The 18,698-nt window shown below is 40.5% G+C and overlaps 1 protein-coding gene across 1 annotated transcript in view; it reads left to right on the forward strand.

Moving 5' to 3' along the window:
* LOC124794935 (leucine-rich repeat-containing protein 49) overlaps positions 1-18,698 on the forward strand; it is a 149,922-nt gene that overhangs the window by 124,505 nt on the left and 6,719 nt on the right. The window contains exon 7 of the mRNA XM_047258650.1: positions 10,928-11,164. Within this exon, the coding sequence (XP_047114606.1) occupies positions 10,928-11,164 (237 nt within the window). The remainder of the gene's footprint in view (positions 1-10,927; positions 11,165-18,698) is intronic.

An 18,698-nucleotide genomic window follows, 5' to 3' on the forward strand; every position in this document is an offset into this window, starting at 1 on the left:
CATTATATTTAACTTCAGATTATCTATTACCCTTTACAAGTTCTCCATCCTTCATACCCATTTATGGAATACATGGGAACAACAACATTGATGACAAGCAAGGGCAACTGTGGATTCTCTCTGACTGTTTAGTGCATGCTGTACCTTCGTTGTGTCCATATGATCTGTGTATACTTGCATCAATGAAATCATTGTTACTCCATATAATCGTTGTGTATTGTGTATTCTATACCCATCAATATCTGAGTCATTTTAGTGGTGACCCAAGATACTCACAAACACCTTCCTCAATACCTACAATGTTTATTCCGACATCGTTATGGGCTGACAATGCAGTGCAGTTTCCATGTTCACCATACTTCAACACCCAGAAGATGGCCTACCTGGACATGGCATACCTGCTCAGAATATTTAAGGTGCTACAGTGTCACACCCAGCGCTTTCTGCAAGACAAATATACAGGTACAGTGTGTCAGTGCAGTTCTAGACAGTTCCACACTATGCAAATAGTTGGGCAGCATGCATAAAATGATTCTGATGCCATGATCATGCCACACTTATTTAATCAGTTTCTTGATGATCATGCTTCTCAACACACTGGACAGTACTTGGATGTTCTTTTTCACCCTATTATTTTGTACAATGTGTAACCAATGTCGCTAACAATTGCAGCCATCTTGTCTCGCACCGCAACCTCCACTTGCCTTGCAAGGAAAGTACCTGAATTAATAGGAATTCAACTGACCATTACCAAGCACGATATCCATGTCTCCATGCCCTCCCAGTTGACTATGGTATCACATCTTCATCTGACAGCTGGCAAAGGAGCTGTCAACCTCTCTCCATTGCGAGTCATCCTTGATGTCATGCATCTGCCTGGCGGCCACCAAACTAACGTAACTTTGCCCTATCATCACCGATCTAGAGCACATCGCTTTTCCACAGCAATAGTCCACTGACACAGCACTTTGTCACATTGTGGACTCTCATACACATCTATGTTGGTTCCACCCGCGTTTTGGTCTCTACACATGTAAAGGCCAACAACTGTGCACACTCTCCCAGTGAGGTGCATTATCTGCACCAAATCACAGATACAGCTCAAAATGTCCTCCTACTAAATTGAACAGGACAACTTTTACACATATGATGTGAACAACAACCATGATGACATCATACTGCAGCAATTAAATCGTCTAGAGAACTGTGTCAGAGTATTATTTAAGTTACTTCCACTGCAAATCGGTTGTTCCACCACAATAAACAAGATGTTTAATCTCCAAGTGGACAATTACACCTAGGACACATGGTCCAGCTGTGCCTGGTCCCTTCCCCAGCCACAGCACTGTTGGTCAGAAGAGAATCATGCATCGAAGAAATGGTCCAGCAGTGCATGGTTCTTACCCCAGCCACGTCACAAATGGTCAGGCACATCTGTGTGAGAACACGGAGTCATGAGCAGAGTCTCTCTCCAACCAATGCTCTGCACTACCAGGGTGCGGGATGAGGGGGAGGGTGGGGGTGGGAGGGTGAGGTGTGTGTTCTGTTCGAGCAACAACATCGCTGACCAGCAAGAGCAACTGTGCAGACTCTCTCTGACTGTTTAGTGCACACCGTGCCTTTGTCATGTCTGAATGATCCATGTATACTTACATCAGTAAAATTGTTATTATTCTATATATGGATTGCATATCATGTATTCTGCAACAATCCATATCTGAGTCCCTTTTGAGAATATGTTCTGTTGACATTCTTCTGGGTAGTCCTTTCCTAAAGATCCAATGAGGGACTATCTTACCTCTGACATACTTTATGCAAAAGGAAGTAGAAGTAGTAGAAGTAGAATTTTTTTGTCTCATAACATACAATTTCAAGCCATTGACTTAAAGTACGGGAGAAACATACAATTTCAAGCCATTGACTTGAAGTACAGGAGAAACATACAATTTCAAGCCCTTGACTTGAAGTACAGGAGACTCGTTAATACACAAAAACTGGTTTACAATTTTCCTCATAATACCAGTAATACAATATACAGTACTGAATAATTACTGAATTAAGCAATTCATAATTTTCTTTCAAAAGTAACACACTTTTAAGATTAGCAGTCCTAAGTACTTGCACTCTCCTGTTCAAATTTTCAGGTTGTCATTTATGAAGTCTTCTACTGAATACTAACATTTCTGCACTAGTTTCTCATATAAGGATTTTTTCAGTGTTTCTAAATTTATGCTGAGCAATTCTCTTTCTTTCACTTTGTTATAAATTTTCATACCCATATAATGTGGAGTTTGGGCTTAGAGTTTCGAACAGTGAGTGGATAGCATAAAATTATTTTGATTTCTTGTGTTGTAATCATGTTGAAAATGATTTGCTACAAATAAATCCAGGTTACTGTGTACAAAGATAATCACCTCATATATGTATAATGAGGGAGCACTTAATATAATTAGTTTATTTAGTAGTGGATGACATGATTTTCTTCGCCCTACATTGTGCATATTTCTAATGATGGTTTTCTGAGGATTTAGTATTCGTCACATATGGTTTGAGTTACCCCAAAATACAGTTCCATACCTTATTACTGACTCAAAGTAGCTGTGATATAATACTTTTCTTATGCCCATACTGGTAGCATTGTACAATATTCTCATTGCAAATGCTAGGCTATTTAATTTTTTTGCAAGGTACTGTTTATGTGATCCCCATGATAGATTTTTATTAGTTGCATTCCTAGGAATTTCACACAGCTAGCTTCCTGCAAATCCTGGTTTCTGTGACTGACATGAATTTCATTTAATTTTGCTTGTTTTGTTTTAAACTGCATTAACCGAGTATTTTCCATGTTTAATTTTAAGCTGTTTAAATCAAACCAGGTATCTAGTTTTTCTAAAGTATTTAATACTGTTTGTGAAATTTGATCAGTACTGTTACTTTCAATTATTAAAGATGTGTCATCTGCAAATAAAACTGAGTGACACCCAATATTAAGTGCAGATCATTTACGTAAAACAGAAATAAAATGGGGCCTAAGACAGAACCTTGGGGGTTGTTGTTGTTGTTGTTGTGGTCTTCAGTCCTGAGACTGGTTTGATGCAGCTCTCCATGCTACTCTATCCTGTGCAAGCTTTTTCATCTCCCAGTACCTACTGCAACCTACATCCTTCTGAATCTGCTTAGTGTATTCATCTCTTGGTCTCCCTCTACGATTTTTACCCTCCACGCTGCCCTCCAATACTAAATTGGTGATCCCTTCATGCCTCAGAACATGTCCTACCAACCGATCCCTTCTTCTGGTCAAGTTGTGCCACAAACTTCTCTTCTCCCCAGTCCTATTCAATACTTCCTCATTAGTTATGTGATCTACCCATCTAATCTTCAGCATTCTTCTGTAGCACCACATTTCGAAAGCTTCTATTCTCTTCTTGTCCAAACTATTTATCGTCCATGTTTCACTTCCATACATGGCTACACTCCATACGAATACTTTCAGAAATGACTTCCTGACACTTAAATCTATACTCGATGTTAACAAATTTCTCTTCTTCAGAAACGCTTTCCTTGCCATTGCCAGCCTACATTTTATATCCTCTCTACTTCGACCATCATCAGTTATTTTGCTCCCCAAATAGCAAAACTCCTTTACTACTTTAAGTGCCTCATTTCCTAATCTAATTCCCTCAGCATCACCCGACTTAATTAGACTACATTCCATTATCCTTGTTTTGCTTTTGTTGATGTTCATCTTATATCCTCCTTTCAAGACACTGTCCATTCCATTCAACTGCTCTTCCAAGTCCTTTGCTGTCTCTGACAGAATTACAATGTCATCGGCGAACCTCAAAGTTTTTATTTCTTCTCCATGAATTTTAATACCTACTCCGAATTTTTCTTTTGTTTCCTTTACTGCTTGCTCAATATACAGATTGAATAACATCGGGGAGAGGCTACAACCCTGTCTTACTCCCTTCCCAACCACTGCTTCCCTTTCATGTCCCTCGACTCTTATAACTGCCATCTGGTTTCTGTACAAATTGTAAATAGCCTTTCGCTCCCTGTATTTTACCCCTGCCACCTTTAGAATTTGAAAGAGAGTATTCCAGTCAACATTGTCAAAAGCTTTCTCTAAGTCTACAAATGCTAGAAACGTAGGTTTGCCTTTTCTTAATCTTTCTTCTAAGATAAGTCGTAAGGTCAGTATTGCCTCACATGTTCCAGTGTTTCTACGGAATCCAAACTGATCTTCCCCGAGGTTGGCTTCTACTAGTTTTTCCATTCGTCTGTAAAGAATTCGTGTTAGTATTTTGCAGCTGTGACTTATTAAGCTGATAGTTCGGTAATTTTCACATCTGTCAACACCTGCTTTCTTTGGGATTGGAATTATTATATTCTTCTTGAAGTCTGAGGGTATTTCGCCTGTTTCATACATCTTGCTCACCAGATGGTAGAGTTTTGTCAGGACTGGCTCTCCCACGGCCGTCAGTAGTTCCAATGGAATATTGTCTACTCCGGGAGCCTTGTTTCGACTCAGGTCTTTCAGTGCTCTGTCATACTCTTCACGCAGTATCATATCTCCCATTTCATCTTCATCTACATCCTCTTCCATTTCCATAATATTGTCCTCAAGTACATCGCCCTTGTATAAACCCTCTATATACTCCTTCCACCTTTCTGCTTTCCCTTCTTTGCTTAGAACTGGGTTTCCATCTGAGCTCTTGATATTCATACAAGTCGTTCTCTTATCTCCAAAGGCCTCTTTAATTTTCCTGTAGGCGGTATCTATCTTACCCCTAGTGAGATAGGCCTCTACATCCTTACATTTGTCCTCTAGCCATCCCTGCTTAGCCATTTTGCACTTCCTGTCGATCTCATTTTTGAGACGTTTGTATTCCTTTTTGCCTGTTTTACTTACTGCATTTTTATATTTTCTCCTTTCATCAATTAAATTCAATATTTCTTCTGTTACCCAAGGATTTCTACTAGCCTTAGTCTTTTTACCTACTTGATCCTCTGCTGCCTTCACTACTTCATCCCTCAAAGCTACCCATTCTTCTTCTACTGTATTTATTTCCCCCATTCCTGTCAATTGCTCCCTTATGCTCTCCCTGAATCTCTGTACAACCTCTGGTTCTTTTAGTTTATCCAGGTCCCATCTCCTTAAATTCCCACCTTTTTGCAGTTTCTTCAGTTTTAATCTACAGGTCATAACCAATAGATTGTGGTCAGAGTCCACATCTGCCCCTGGAAATGTCTTACAATTTAAAACCTGGTTCCTAAATCTCTGTCTTACCATTATATAATCTATCTGATACCTTTTAGTATCTCCAGGGTTCTTCCATGTATACAACCTTCTTTCATGATTCTTAAACCAAGTGTTAGTTATGATTATGTTGTGCTCTGTGCAAAATTCGACCAGGCGGCTTCCTCTTTCATTTCTGTCCCCCAATCCATATTCACCTACTACGTTTCCTTCTCTCCCTTTTCCTACACTCGAATTCCAGTCACCCAAGATTATTAAATTTTCGTCTCCCTTCACAATCTGAATAATTTCTTTTATTTCATCATACATTTCTTCAATTTCTTCGTCATCTGCAGAGCTAGTTGGCATATAAACTTGTACTACTGTAGTAGGCGTGGGCTTCGTATCTATCTTGGCCACAATAATGCGTTCACTATGGTGTTTGTAGTAGCTTACCCGCATTCCTATTTTCCTATTCATTATTAAACCTACTCCTGCATTACCCCTATTTGATTTTGTGTTTATAACCCTGTAGTCACCTGACCAGAAGTCTTGTTCCTCCTGCCACCGAACTTCACTAATTCCCACTATATCTAACTTCAACCTATCCATTTCCCTTTTCAAATTTTCTAACCTACCTGCCCGATTAAGGGATCTGACATTCCACGCTCCGATCCGTAGAACGCCAGTTTTCTTTCTCCTGATAACGACATCCTCTTGAGTAGTCCCCACCCGGAGATCCGAATGGGGGACTATTTTACCTCCGGAATATTTTACCCAAGAGGACGCCATCATCATGTAATCATACAGTAAAGCTGCATGCCCTCGGGAAAAATTACGGCTGTAGTTTCCCCTTGCTTTCAGCCGTTCGCAGTACCAGCACAGCAAGGCCGTTTTGGTTATTGTTACAAGGCCAGATCAGTCAATCATCCAGACTGTTGCCCTTGCAACTACTGAAAAGGCTGCTGCCCCTCTTCAGGAACCACACGTTTGTCTGGCCTCTCAACAGATACCCCTCCGTTGTGGTTGCACCTACGGTACGGCTATCTGTATCGCTGAGGCACGCAAGCCTCCCCACCAACGGCAAGGTCCATGGTTCATGGGGGGGACCTTGGGGGTACTCCATGTGAAATGGTTTTCCATTTTAAAGTATAAGTTTCTCTCTCTGATGTTATAAGCACTCTTTGTCTTCAGTTGGTTAGATAGGACTTAAACCATTCTAATACCATAGTTTTTCAGTTTACCGAGTAGCAAGGAGTGATTCACACTGTCAAAAGCCTTTGATAGGTCACAAAAAATTCCTGTGGTATGCAGTGAGTTGTCTAGAGATGAGCTAATTTTATCAACAAAATTATTTATAGCAGATACTGTGGGTTTGCCTTTTTGAAATCCATACTGATTTTTTGAGATTATTTTAAATTTTTCTATTAAATTTTGAATTTGTATGGTGACTACCTTTTCAAATATTTTTGACAGTGATGGAAGAACAGACACTGGGCAATAGTTTCTCGTATGTTCTTTTGTGCCTTTTTTTAAATAGTGGCTTAACTACTGCATTCTTCAGTGTGTTTGGAAAATAACCTTCTTGAAGGGACTGGTTAACTAATGTAGTTAGTGGCTGTGTAATTATTTTAGAGACTGTTTTTAACACTTTTGTTGGTATCCCATCCCATTCTGCTGATGTTTTACTTTTTAGCGATAGTATCACATTTTCTATATATTTTACAGTAGTTTTGGTAAATGTACTGAAAAATTCACCATCAAATTGCTCACTGTTGAAGAAATTTACCTTGTCTGGGTACTCTGCTACATTGACATTAGATTTGTTTACATTCATAAAGAATTCATTAAATAATTCAGAAATTTGAGCAGGATTTACAATAGCGTTATCCTCTATCTTGATTTCAGAAATATGATGGCCTCTACCTGTGGCACCTGTTTCAGCTTTAATCACTGACCATCATGCTTTTGATTTGTTTTCACTATCCAATATAAATCTATTTGCCAGTTCTTTTTTTAAAAAATTTTTTTTTAATCTTTCACATAGACAACAAAATCAGGACTTTTGTTATGTTTTAGTTCCCTATGTAGCCATCTTTTTCTTGCACTCAAGATTTTTATTCCTTCAGCAATCCAATTTACTTTATTTCCTACATTTTTATAGTGTACACCAAGGGGGAAAGTTTCATTAAAAACATGTAGGAAGTTTTCCAAGAAAGTAGCAAAATTTTCAGAGCATGAAATACAATGATCTATTGCCCACTCCACCTTATTTACTCTATGATAGAATAAGTGCATATTTTCTTTGCTGAACTGGGATTTGGTGTAGGTTTTAATTGACCAAGGTTCTATTGTTTTTGGTTACTCCATAAAGAGAGCACAATGATCAGAAATGCCATTGTCCTTAAACTATACACTAATAATCTAATTGAATAGATAAAAAATCTACTCACCAAGTGGCAGCAGAACATACACACAAAATAAAATTATAATTAGGCAATCTTTCAGAGCCATTGGCTCCTTCTTCAGGCAGAAGGGTTAAGGAAGGAAGAGTGGTGAAGGAAAAGGACTAGAGAGGTCTAGAAAAAGAGATTTCAGAAAAGTTACCCAGAACCGTGGGTCATGGGAGACTTACCAGACAGGATGAAAAGGAAAGACTGATCGCTGGGGACTACATCGGACAAGATTTGAAAACCTGAGAGGTTAAAGGTGGCAGACAGGATAATATTCAAGACAGAGATTAATGCTTAAACAGCATGCATGAGTTAATAAGAGTGAAAAGCGCATGGTACGTAACAGTGGTGGGTGGGGAAAGGGGGGGGGGGTGAAAAATAGACACGTAAGACAATGAAAGATGTATAAAACTAAAATGGAGTGAATAAAAGAGTAGGTACTATGAAGAAATGCTAAGATGGAAGAAATTAACATAAACTAAGGCCAGGTGGGTGGCGAGAACCAAGGACATATTGCAGTGCAAGTTCCCACCAGTGGAGTTCTGATAATCTGGTTTCTGGGGGAAGAATCCAGATGGTGCATATGGTGAAACAGACACCAAGACCATGACTGTCACACTGTAGAGAATGCTCTGCAACAGGTTATTGCATGTTGCCAGTAGGCAGAGGGTGTATACTGACAATATGCAATATCCTTCTACAACATGACAGCTGTGACCTTGGTGTGTGTTTCACCACATGCACCATCTGGATTCTTCCCCCAGATACCAGTTTCTCAGAACTCTGTAGGTAGAAGCTTGGGCTATAACATACCCTTGCTTCTTGCCATCCACATGGTTGTAATTTACGTTAATTTATTGCATCTCAGCATTCTTCATAGTAACCACTCTTTTTTTTCACTCTATTTTAGTTTTATACACATTTCATCATCTCACCCATAAATTTTTCACTGGCCCCCACCCACTGGCCCATGGTTATGTACCATGCACTTAGTTTTTCACTTTTGTTAGCTCATGCATGATGTTTAAGCAGTAATCTCTGTCTTGCATATTATCCTGTTTCAGGTTTTCAAACCACATCTGATGCAGGCCCCCAATGATCAATATTTCCTTCTCATCCCATCTAGTAAGTCTCCCCTGACCCACAGTTCTGGGTGACTTCCCGAAATCTACCCCATTTCCTAGATCTCTCCAGTCCTTTTCCTTCAACCCTCTTCCTTTCCCTTCAGCCCTTCTGCCTGATGAAGGAGCAACAGGCCCCAAAAACTTGCCTAATTACAACTTTCTTTTGTATGTGTGTTCTGCCTCTGCTCAGTGAGTAGATTTTTTATCTATCCAATTAAATTATGAGTTCATCAAATATTGATTGCTTTTGTTGTTAAACCATACAGTGGAACTGCATGTTCTCATAAAATGTAGCAGCTGTATTTTTTTCCTTTTGCTGTATCCTAGGTTTTAGGCCATATCACAACATAACCAGGTCTGCCAGCTTGCCTATCCAGCAGATGTCAACAGTGGGAAAATAACATGTTTATGATCATTGTATGGCTATGTGTATTCTTGATGCACACAAACCATTCCACCACAAAAGGGACCATCTGGTTATTTCGTCACTATAATACAAATACTCTGTACTGTTTTTTTAATAAAATGCCAACACCAGTTACACTTTTTTTTCTTTTAAAAACCATGATCAGTTTTGGCTCCCCAGGCCATTATCTTGTGGTATATGTCAGGTGCCATCAGAGTATACAGAACCAATCAGTCATGGCTTTGAGGGCTGAAACTGGCCACAGTTTTTAAAAATAAAAAGAAAAATGCAACTGGTGTTGGCATTTTATTCAAATTCAATACTGCAGTTGCAGAGCGTGCATCTACATGCTTCATATGCCGCCCAAGAAGTGAATTGTTTATTGCTGACACCACTTCTCACTTCTCATTTTCCAATTCTTTCTAGTCAGGTATTTTCCTTCCTGGAGGCCTCTGGCCATCATTGCCTCATAGATATCTTCCTTCCTTTTTTCTCATTGGGCATTCTTTCTTCATTCTCTCTTATTGAATCCAGTTCCAAATTCATTTTGCTCCTCCCCAAACCATCATTCATTCTTTTTAGATGGTTCAGTCACAACAGCTGTTTTGCTTCTATCGTATCAATTATTCTCTTACTGACTCCCAAAATCTGTCTCATAGAATTGTTCTTCACATGTACCATCCTTAAAATGCCACAACTGCTTCTCCAAAAATCCATTTCCAGTGTAAGTGGCCTTCATTCTCTCTGACTTGCAGCTCCCATGTCTCTGCACTGCATGTATAACATGTAGATTTATAGGTGACTTATTTCATCCTTTTTTTTATTTAGGTATTTCAGAGAAAAAGCTGTATTGTCTTATTGCCCTTTTCCTGCCATTACAAGGTATTTCCCATGCATGTGGTTGCGTCTGTTTGCTTCAGTGAAGCCAAGGGTCAGTGGTACCACCAAAGCTGGACAGGCCTTGATGGAGAGGCCAGACAGAGCATGCCTCACAATGATGTATCCATTCATATTATGATTGCTATTCCAGACCAGTTCCTAGTATAAAATGGGATAGATTGAGCTCAATAGTGCAATAATGCAGCTGCTTTAATGGAAGAACCCAAGATTAAAAAATTCATGTTCTCCTGGATGGGTTTGGGCCATCGGGCCTGTTTACTGTCAGCTGGAAGAACTCTCCAATTATAAAATTTTTCTTATCAGCTTCACTTCAGCCTTCTCCAATGAATCTAAAGAAATGTACAGAAACTGTAAAGTTCCATGATTCTATACTAATCGAGATCCTAAACTCAACTACACAAGACACAATCTAGATGATAACTGAACAGGCATACAACTGGTTAAGAATTACTGTAAAGTTAGAAGTAAGAGATAAACAGCAACTTTTTGATATAATCAAGGAAGCAGTTTTTTTTCCAAAGTACCAAATTTCCTAATAATTTCATTCAGTTCAATTTTCCTGATATAGCCACAAATAATTAAGAAACAGTTAAAGAACAGCTAATTATTGATGAATTTCTAACTTCCGTTTCACTGTGTTGATGTGCCTTGATTTACTCCACATTCCTGAAAGTTCTCCTTCGTGTTTACATTTACAGAAGATGAATTAATGAAAAATAAATAAATAAATAGCATTAAACACGACAAAACATAATGTTATATCATACAATGGAAACATTTTGACTGTCTAAATTTCTTTTTGGAGGTAAAGGATGAAGACATAGCCGAAGCATCAGAAGAGTTCCAAGGCTTAAGTGACATAATTCTGTGGTCCCTGCCTGAGAGCCTTTTGCAGCCACTTCTTGGTCGCTTGCAGATTACTGGTACACAGCAACAGCATCAACAGATGTCAGCTAAGCAGTGGTTGTGGACTGCTGATCCTGCTTTGCGGAGTGTTGTGGGGAAAGAAGCATTGCAGTGGCGGAGATCTTCTCTGACACAGGTAAGAAAATATAAGCTAAATTCATGGAAATTTCACATTTTTGTTTATTGTTTGCATCCTGAAATTTTCATTATTTTGGAACAATACTGGAATATTATATGCCAAGCTAATACAAGATAAGGATAGTCAGTCACAAACATGGTAAAATCACCAAATTAGTTACATTATAGATAAACTTAGTGAACAAAATTTTCTATTCATATACTTGCATTTACAAATCAATAAACCAACAATACTAATCTTTCATTTAGGCATAGTTGAAGAATTCTAATTCAGGTAATAATGAAGTATGCCAGTAACAAGACCATCTTCAAATACACTTCTAACCAAACAATTGTCAGTCATAGAAGTACAAAAATATCTCACTTGGAATGACATGTACATTCTGAAAGCTATTTAAACAATATCTCTTAGAATATGTCAAATCTGATGATACAGACTCGTTGAGTGATGAATAATGATGGTCTATTGGGCTCAGATACTTGTGACCAATCCCTGAATCAGCAAAAATGGCATATGAAATTTAATTCTGTTATGATCTGCTTGCAATAACACCTGGCAATTTGCTTCATGAAGAATGTAATTCCTTGTGGATATTGCTTCGTTTGGAGATCTTTTGCACATGACTTGCATCCAGTTGTAAGTGCAATATATTCCTTATTACTTCTACGAAAACTAGAACTGGAGGACAAAAGATGCAGGAAAACTAACATGCCTTGCATCATAGGTATATGTAGTTACAAGTGATCCACAGCCCATGGCAGCTGTCATAGAAAGAAACTAATAGTGGAAAGTAATTAAAATAGCCTAAAGGTGGTGGAGGTACAGGTAACTGCATTCATATACATGCAATTTTCCCACAGGGTAGAACCATATTTAGATAAAATATCAAACATTGCATGATATGTCAGTGACAAAAGAAGACTTGTAAGAACTGATATAAAAGTGAATTACACCTTACGACAGTCTCACAGCACAGACCAGAGGTGTCAATAAGTCAACAACATAATACAAGAAAAGACAGATAGCTGAAATGCAAAACACACAACTTATGACAACATAGACTACAAGGCACACATGCTGACAGCAACAGTATGAAATACAGTACAAGCAAACATCTAACAAGAAAGAAAAATAATTTAAAGCCAAACATCTGGGGGCACTGAACTAACCAGACTACCATGACACATGATATTAAAACATCAATTTTACTAGTAAATGGTAAACACTAGGGACTGCATAATTAGAGTAGGATAATGTGGGGAACTGAGACAATCTTCAGGACAGCACTGTTGGGAACTAGATACATACACTGGGCCAGCGTCATTGACACACAATTCCAGGTCAACTCATGGTGACCATCTTACCGGTTCCTGACTGAGAAAATTTAAATCACACTGATCATATTCACCCCACGCCAAGAAGACAAAACAATGACTTAGGGATGAAGGGGTACACTGGAATACCTTCTGAATGAATTTCTTCCAGATGATGACAGAAAAAGTTGTGAATAAACTCAGACATAACTACCAACATAAATGAATGATAACTATACAACTTGCCTGTTCTCTCTGTATGTAGTGTTTGTAGCAATAACAAGATTAATAAGGAAAGAAAACCTGGGTCCAGAATGTATTCACTCAGTCATGCCAAATCTGCACCACAAATCTAATTTTTAACAGAACATGATGCCTGCATCATGGAAAATGGATAATGGAGTAATAATGAAGACATTGCCATAGAACTCCTGCAGCAATTAACGGGTGGGGATGGACACGACGACAGGATTGAGGGATACACTGATGAACTCTTGGTTGTGGTGAAGGCATATGCAAAAAACAACCTGAGCACAAAGCATGTGAGATGCTACAGAAGATAAATCAATGGTGCACATAAAATTAAAGAAACATGACAGCACACAAAACAACATATGCAGTGCTTAATGGAACACTCAGTAGTAACACAAAACAGTGACATGATATGCATGTGAGATGCTACAGAAGATAATTCACTGGTGCACATAAAACTAATGAAACATGACAGCACATAAAACAACATATGCAGTGCTTAACAGAATGCTCAGTAGTAACACAAAACACAGTGACATGCTATTTAGGGAGACACATTTTCAAAAGACAAATCAAACAATGGAAACTCCAGGTAGGAATATCAACAATGCGGGAAAAGATAGACTGCTACTTACCATAAAGAGGACATGTAAGACACAGACAGACACAGTTAAAAGACACTCACATAAAGCTTTTGGTCACAGCCTTCATCAGTAAAACACACACACACACACACACACACACACACACAGAGAGAGAGAGAGAGAGAGAGAGAGAGAGAGAGAGAGAGAGAGAGAGAGAGAGAGACAGACAGACAGAAAGAGCAGGCATACCTCACACACACATTACCACCAACTCCAGCATCTTGAGCCAGAATGCAACATCATATGGGGTGCAAGCAGCTATCTGGAGGGAATAGGGAAGGAGAAGGGATGAGGAGAGAAACAGATGCTCTCTGGCGGCATGTGCAGGGACTAAACTACAACAGGTGCAGCATCAGGAGGTTGTGGGGCATGGAAGTGTGGGAAGAAAGGAGCAGGGAAAGAAAGACAGGTGGATGCATTGGCACGGATCTGCAAATAAAAAGGGTGGTAGGTGAGAATGGGGAGGAGATAACAAGACAGAGGGGCTGGAAACTGTTGGGTGGATGATGTGGGGATAGTAGGTTACCACAGGTTGAGGCCAGGACAATTACAGGAGTGGAGAATGTGTTGTAAGGATAACTTCCATCTGTGCAGTTCAAAAAAGTGGTGGGGAAGAGAAGGATCCAGATGGCTTAGGTAGTAAAGCAGCCATGGAAATCAAATGTGTTATGTTCAGCTGGATGTTGTAGCACAAGGTGGTCTACTTTGTTCTTGGTCACAGTTTGGCAGTGGCTGTTCATCCTGGTGGACAGCTGGTTGGTAATACAGAAAGCTGTGCAATGATTGCAGCAGAGCTGGTAAATGACATGACCACTTTCACAGGTGGCCCAACCCTTGATGGGGTAGGATAAACCTGTAACAGGACTGGAATAGAAAGTGTGTAACACTGATATTAACCACCAACAGTACCTGCATTTTCACTCACCACTAAATCTAGAGCCAAAACACTTGTGTAACACTGTTGTTAACCACCAACAGTACCTGCATTTTGATAGCTATCATCCCTTTCACACCATAAAATCCCTCCCATAAAGCCTGACCACTCAGGTACGACATATCTGTAGTGACAAAAATGACATGGCCACTTTCACAGGTGGCCCTGCCCCTGATGAGGTAGTATAAACCTGTAACTGGACTGGAATAGGAAGTGCTGGGTCGGTGGATTGGGCAGGTTTTGCACCTGGGTCTTCCACAAGAATATGATCCTTGGACTAAAAAGTTGTGGAGGTTGGTTGGGAGAGAGAACACCACTTTAGGAGGGGTGGGAAGTATCTTGGGCAGGATGTCCCTCATTTCATGGCATGATGATAGGTAACCAAAGCCCTGGTGAAGGATGTGGTTCAGTTGTTTCAGTCTGAGGTGGTTCTGGGTGGAGAAGGGAACACTCAGTTGTATAGTTATCATTCATTTATGTTGACAGTTGTGTCTGAGTTTATTCACATCGGAGAAATTCGTTCAGAATCTATTCCAATGTACCCCTTCATCCCTAAGTCATTGTTCTGTCTTCTATCAACTCACCACCAAATCTAGAGCCAACACACTTGTGTAACACTGTTGTTAACCTTTCCACCAAAACCCTTAGCTCCACAGAAGTTTCAATCTTATCCAAAGGCCTCATCTTCAGCCATACACACAAATTTAACCATGCTGGACTTTTCAAAGACCTGTACTCCTCCTCCTGATCCATCCAATGGGAGCACTTCTTTGCCGCCAATCCCTCCAATCAAAACCACCTTAATTCCAACATTGAACCCTACCTTTTCCAGTTCATACCACCATTCAACCATCATCCCCCCCTCCCCCTCCTACCTAAACACTTGCTTGTCACCTTTCCAGAATTCCTTACTTTCAACTTAGCGTCACCATCCTTCCACAGGTTCCTTCCTCAGAACACCAAACTTTCAGTATAAGAAAAACAGGCATACACAATCTCAAAACAAATCCTGACCTAATCATCCTACCTGCAGACATAGATTCTACCACTGTTGTTATGAATTGCAGTGACTACCTGGCAGAAGGACTCTGCCAATTATCCGGCTCCTCCACCTATAAGTTCTGCCAGAGTGATCCTATCCCAGAAGTCCAGCATGTCAATCCCAGCTGAGGCCTGGTTCACATCCTCTGTGTGCATGGTCCCTGTATCAAGCATTTACATTGTATGAACCTCAATCAGGAAGCTATGTACACTTGTGAGGAAATACAATTCACAGAAACTTATAGTTCTGTTATGCAGACAGTGCACATTAACACATCAACTGAAAGAATGACAGTGAACAAACTAGCAATCCCATTGTGTGACCCTTCAAAATGAATTGCAATAATTGAGACAGCATGCAAGTTTGCATAGGCCTATGCAGGGAATATCTGACAGAACAGACCATCGACAATATAGCAACTTGACACAAACAGACAAGAACATACAAAGTGTGAAAGTAACACATGACATTGAGATTTTCAAGTGACAAATTACTGACAGAAGATTGACTGCAATACTTACAGCACCCACTACATAATAATATCTAAGTTATTATATAGGGTTTTAAATCCACATTGTCACCTTTTAAATCCTCATTGTCAGCTTTTATGTCATCTCACTGTCTCTATAGAGCTCCACCATGGGAGGAAGGGGAGGATGTTGTTTGGTGGCTGGTATCCTCTTTCTGTAACAGAAACTGCATACTATTATAACTGGCTCCTTCATCAATATAAAAAAAGAGCTACTTAACTTAAGCTTTCACATTCTGTAGTACAAGCTCTCTGTTATAGTCCACTTTAGCCAGGTGAATACACAACACAGGGAATGGGAGGCTGGTGATAACTGACACCACATTTACACATTCGTCCCCAGAAAGTGGGAGTGGTTGAGGATGAACCATGTCAATTCCAGTCGAGGCCCGGTTCACATCCTCAGTGAGCATGGTCCCTGTACCAAGTCTAACTATTCTGTTCACTATGTGCTGCCTGATTCTGAGCTAGAGGCTGTGACTGCAGCTCTGACTCAGTGATGGACTTGAACTAACTTGAACTAACTGGCCCTCTGGTCTGCAGCAGCTACATAACTACTGGTGGGCGAGAGGGTATTGGCAGCGCGTTTTCAGCAAGTCTGTCATGGGCATCTGTCAATCTCCTTGTCACCTCTATGCTGCATGATGTTCTGGCATCAGCCTATGCCAGCACATTCCACCCTGCCCACCGAAGTGCCACCACTGTTGTGTAGTGAGGCTACGAATGAAAATGGGGAAGGAGGCCGCACACTGGATGATGAGATGGGCCGGAAGCCGTGACTGTGGAGGACAGCTTACTCCCGACTATACTGTTGTGACTCGCCGATCTTTCAAAGTGCCGCCGCACAGTTACGCACATCCTCTACATGCGGCACTGTCTGCCAGCCATGCAGCAGCAGCGCCACCTCAGCGGCCAAGATCCTGAATCTTTGTCCTTTGCTGAAATGTGCTCGCTTCTGTCCGTTTATTTTCAAAAGCATATGCATGTGGTAGCCTCTCGTGTTGCCTTTTATTGTTGTCAAAAACAACCGAATCAATCCTATCGCACTTGGGCTGCTGAACTTCACGGCCTCAGTAGAAAGTGTCAGTTTGTTACTGATGTTCACAAAGAATCCTGCACCAATTCCATGGTACGGGATGCTACTATCCGGTCGGCGCCCGACAAAGAAGTTAGGCAACATGCCCTTCAGTTGGCAAATCCAACTCTAGATGAAGTCCTATCCATCGCTCAGTCTTTTGAAATTTCTGGAGCCGCTGGAGTGCAAATAGAGGCATGGGGTGACGTCAGGGAAATACAACCTCTGTGCGCTGTTGACGAAGCGTGTGGCGTGTCCCTGCCGGCCGACGTGGCCACAGTACACTACCAAGTGCAGCCTTGGCCTCACCGTAAACAAAACTCTAAGTAACTGCAGCAAAACCCACGGCAACTTCCTTCACATCCACAGTGTTTTACGAAACTTTCACGAGAGGATTGTCCACGACATTGGGCCGTGTGTCACAGATCCAAAAAAAAAAAAAAAGGGTCATGTGTCATCCGTTTGCAAATCCGACCGCATACATGATGTTCATGAACATGGTGCTGATACTGATTCTGTGTTGTCTGTCAATTGTACTTCTTCCCTATCAGGGAAGTTATTCCTCACTGTCCAAATATTTGGTTGAGATGTTCGCATGTAGGTGGATACTGGTTCTGCTGCCACTATCATCAATTCTCAGACATATCTTCAGTTGGGTTCTCCAATCCTGTCACCTGTCACTAGGCAATTACAGACTTACAATAAACAGAAGATTCCTCTCTTGGGACAATTTGATGTTGAGGTATCATACAAATCTGTCATTTGCACTGTTCCCATATTTCTTGTCGACCATAGTAACGCGGAGAATCTTTTTGGTTTCGATGCCTTTCATGTTTTTGGGTTCTCCATAGATGACTCTGTCAATATTGTCTCTGATGCTATTCCTTATGCTCAGTTGGATTCCTTGTCAACGACATTTTCGTCCCTTTTTTCTCCTGGGTTAGACCATGCAAATGACTTTGAAGCTCATATCACTCTCAAACCCACTGCTCAGCCTAAGTTTTTTTGGGCTCAGCCCATTCCTGTGGCCCTTTGTGATCAGGTCAAATGGGAGCTGGATTGTCTCACTGCTTCAGGGGTCTCACTTCCTGTCACTTCCAGTGAGTAGTCCTCTCCTGTCGTTGTCGTTGCTAAGCCAAATGGTGATATTCGTCTTTGTGGCAATTTCAAGGCCACTGTAAATGCTCAATGCCTTTTCAACACTTATCCTCTGCCTTGACCTGAAGAATTGTTCACTAAACTTGCTGGAGGCCAGTATTTTTCTAAACTTGATCTGTCAGAAGCTTATTATCAACTTCCTCTCGACGCTGCTTACCAGCAGTTTCTGGTCCTTAACATACCTTTCGGCCTCTATCAATACCAACGATTGCCATTCGGGGTTGCCAGTTCCCCTGCTCTCTTTCAGTGATTCTTGGAACAATTATTGCTCACTGTCCCTGGGTGTATAAATTACTAGGACGACATTGTTGTCACTGGCTCCACCACTGACGAACATCTTCAAAATCTCCGCACACTTTTTCATGTCTTACAGACTGCCGGTCTTAAGTGTAATCTTCAGAAATTAAAATTTTTTCAGGAGTCTATCACGTACTTGGGGTTTTAACTCTCTCAGGATGGTATTTGTCCACTTCAGCAAACTGTCACTGTGATCGATGCCCTTCCTCGCCCTACATCTGTTAAGGAACTGCAGGCCTTCTTGGGGAAAATAGCATACTATCACAAGTTTTTACTGTCTGCTGCTT

This window comes from Schistocerca piceifrons, chromosome 4 (genome assembly GCF_021461385.2).
Source record: "Schistocerca piceifrons isolate TAMUIC-IGC-003096 chromosome 4, iqSchPice1.1, whole genome shotgun sequence".
Classification (NCBI taxonomy): Eukaryota; Metazoa; Arthropoda; class Insecta; order Orthoptera; family Acrididae; genus Schistocerca; species Schistocerca piceifrons.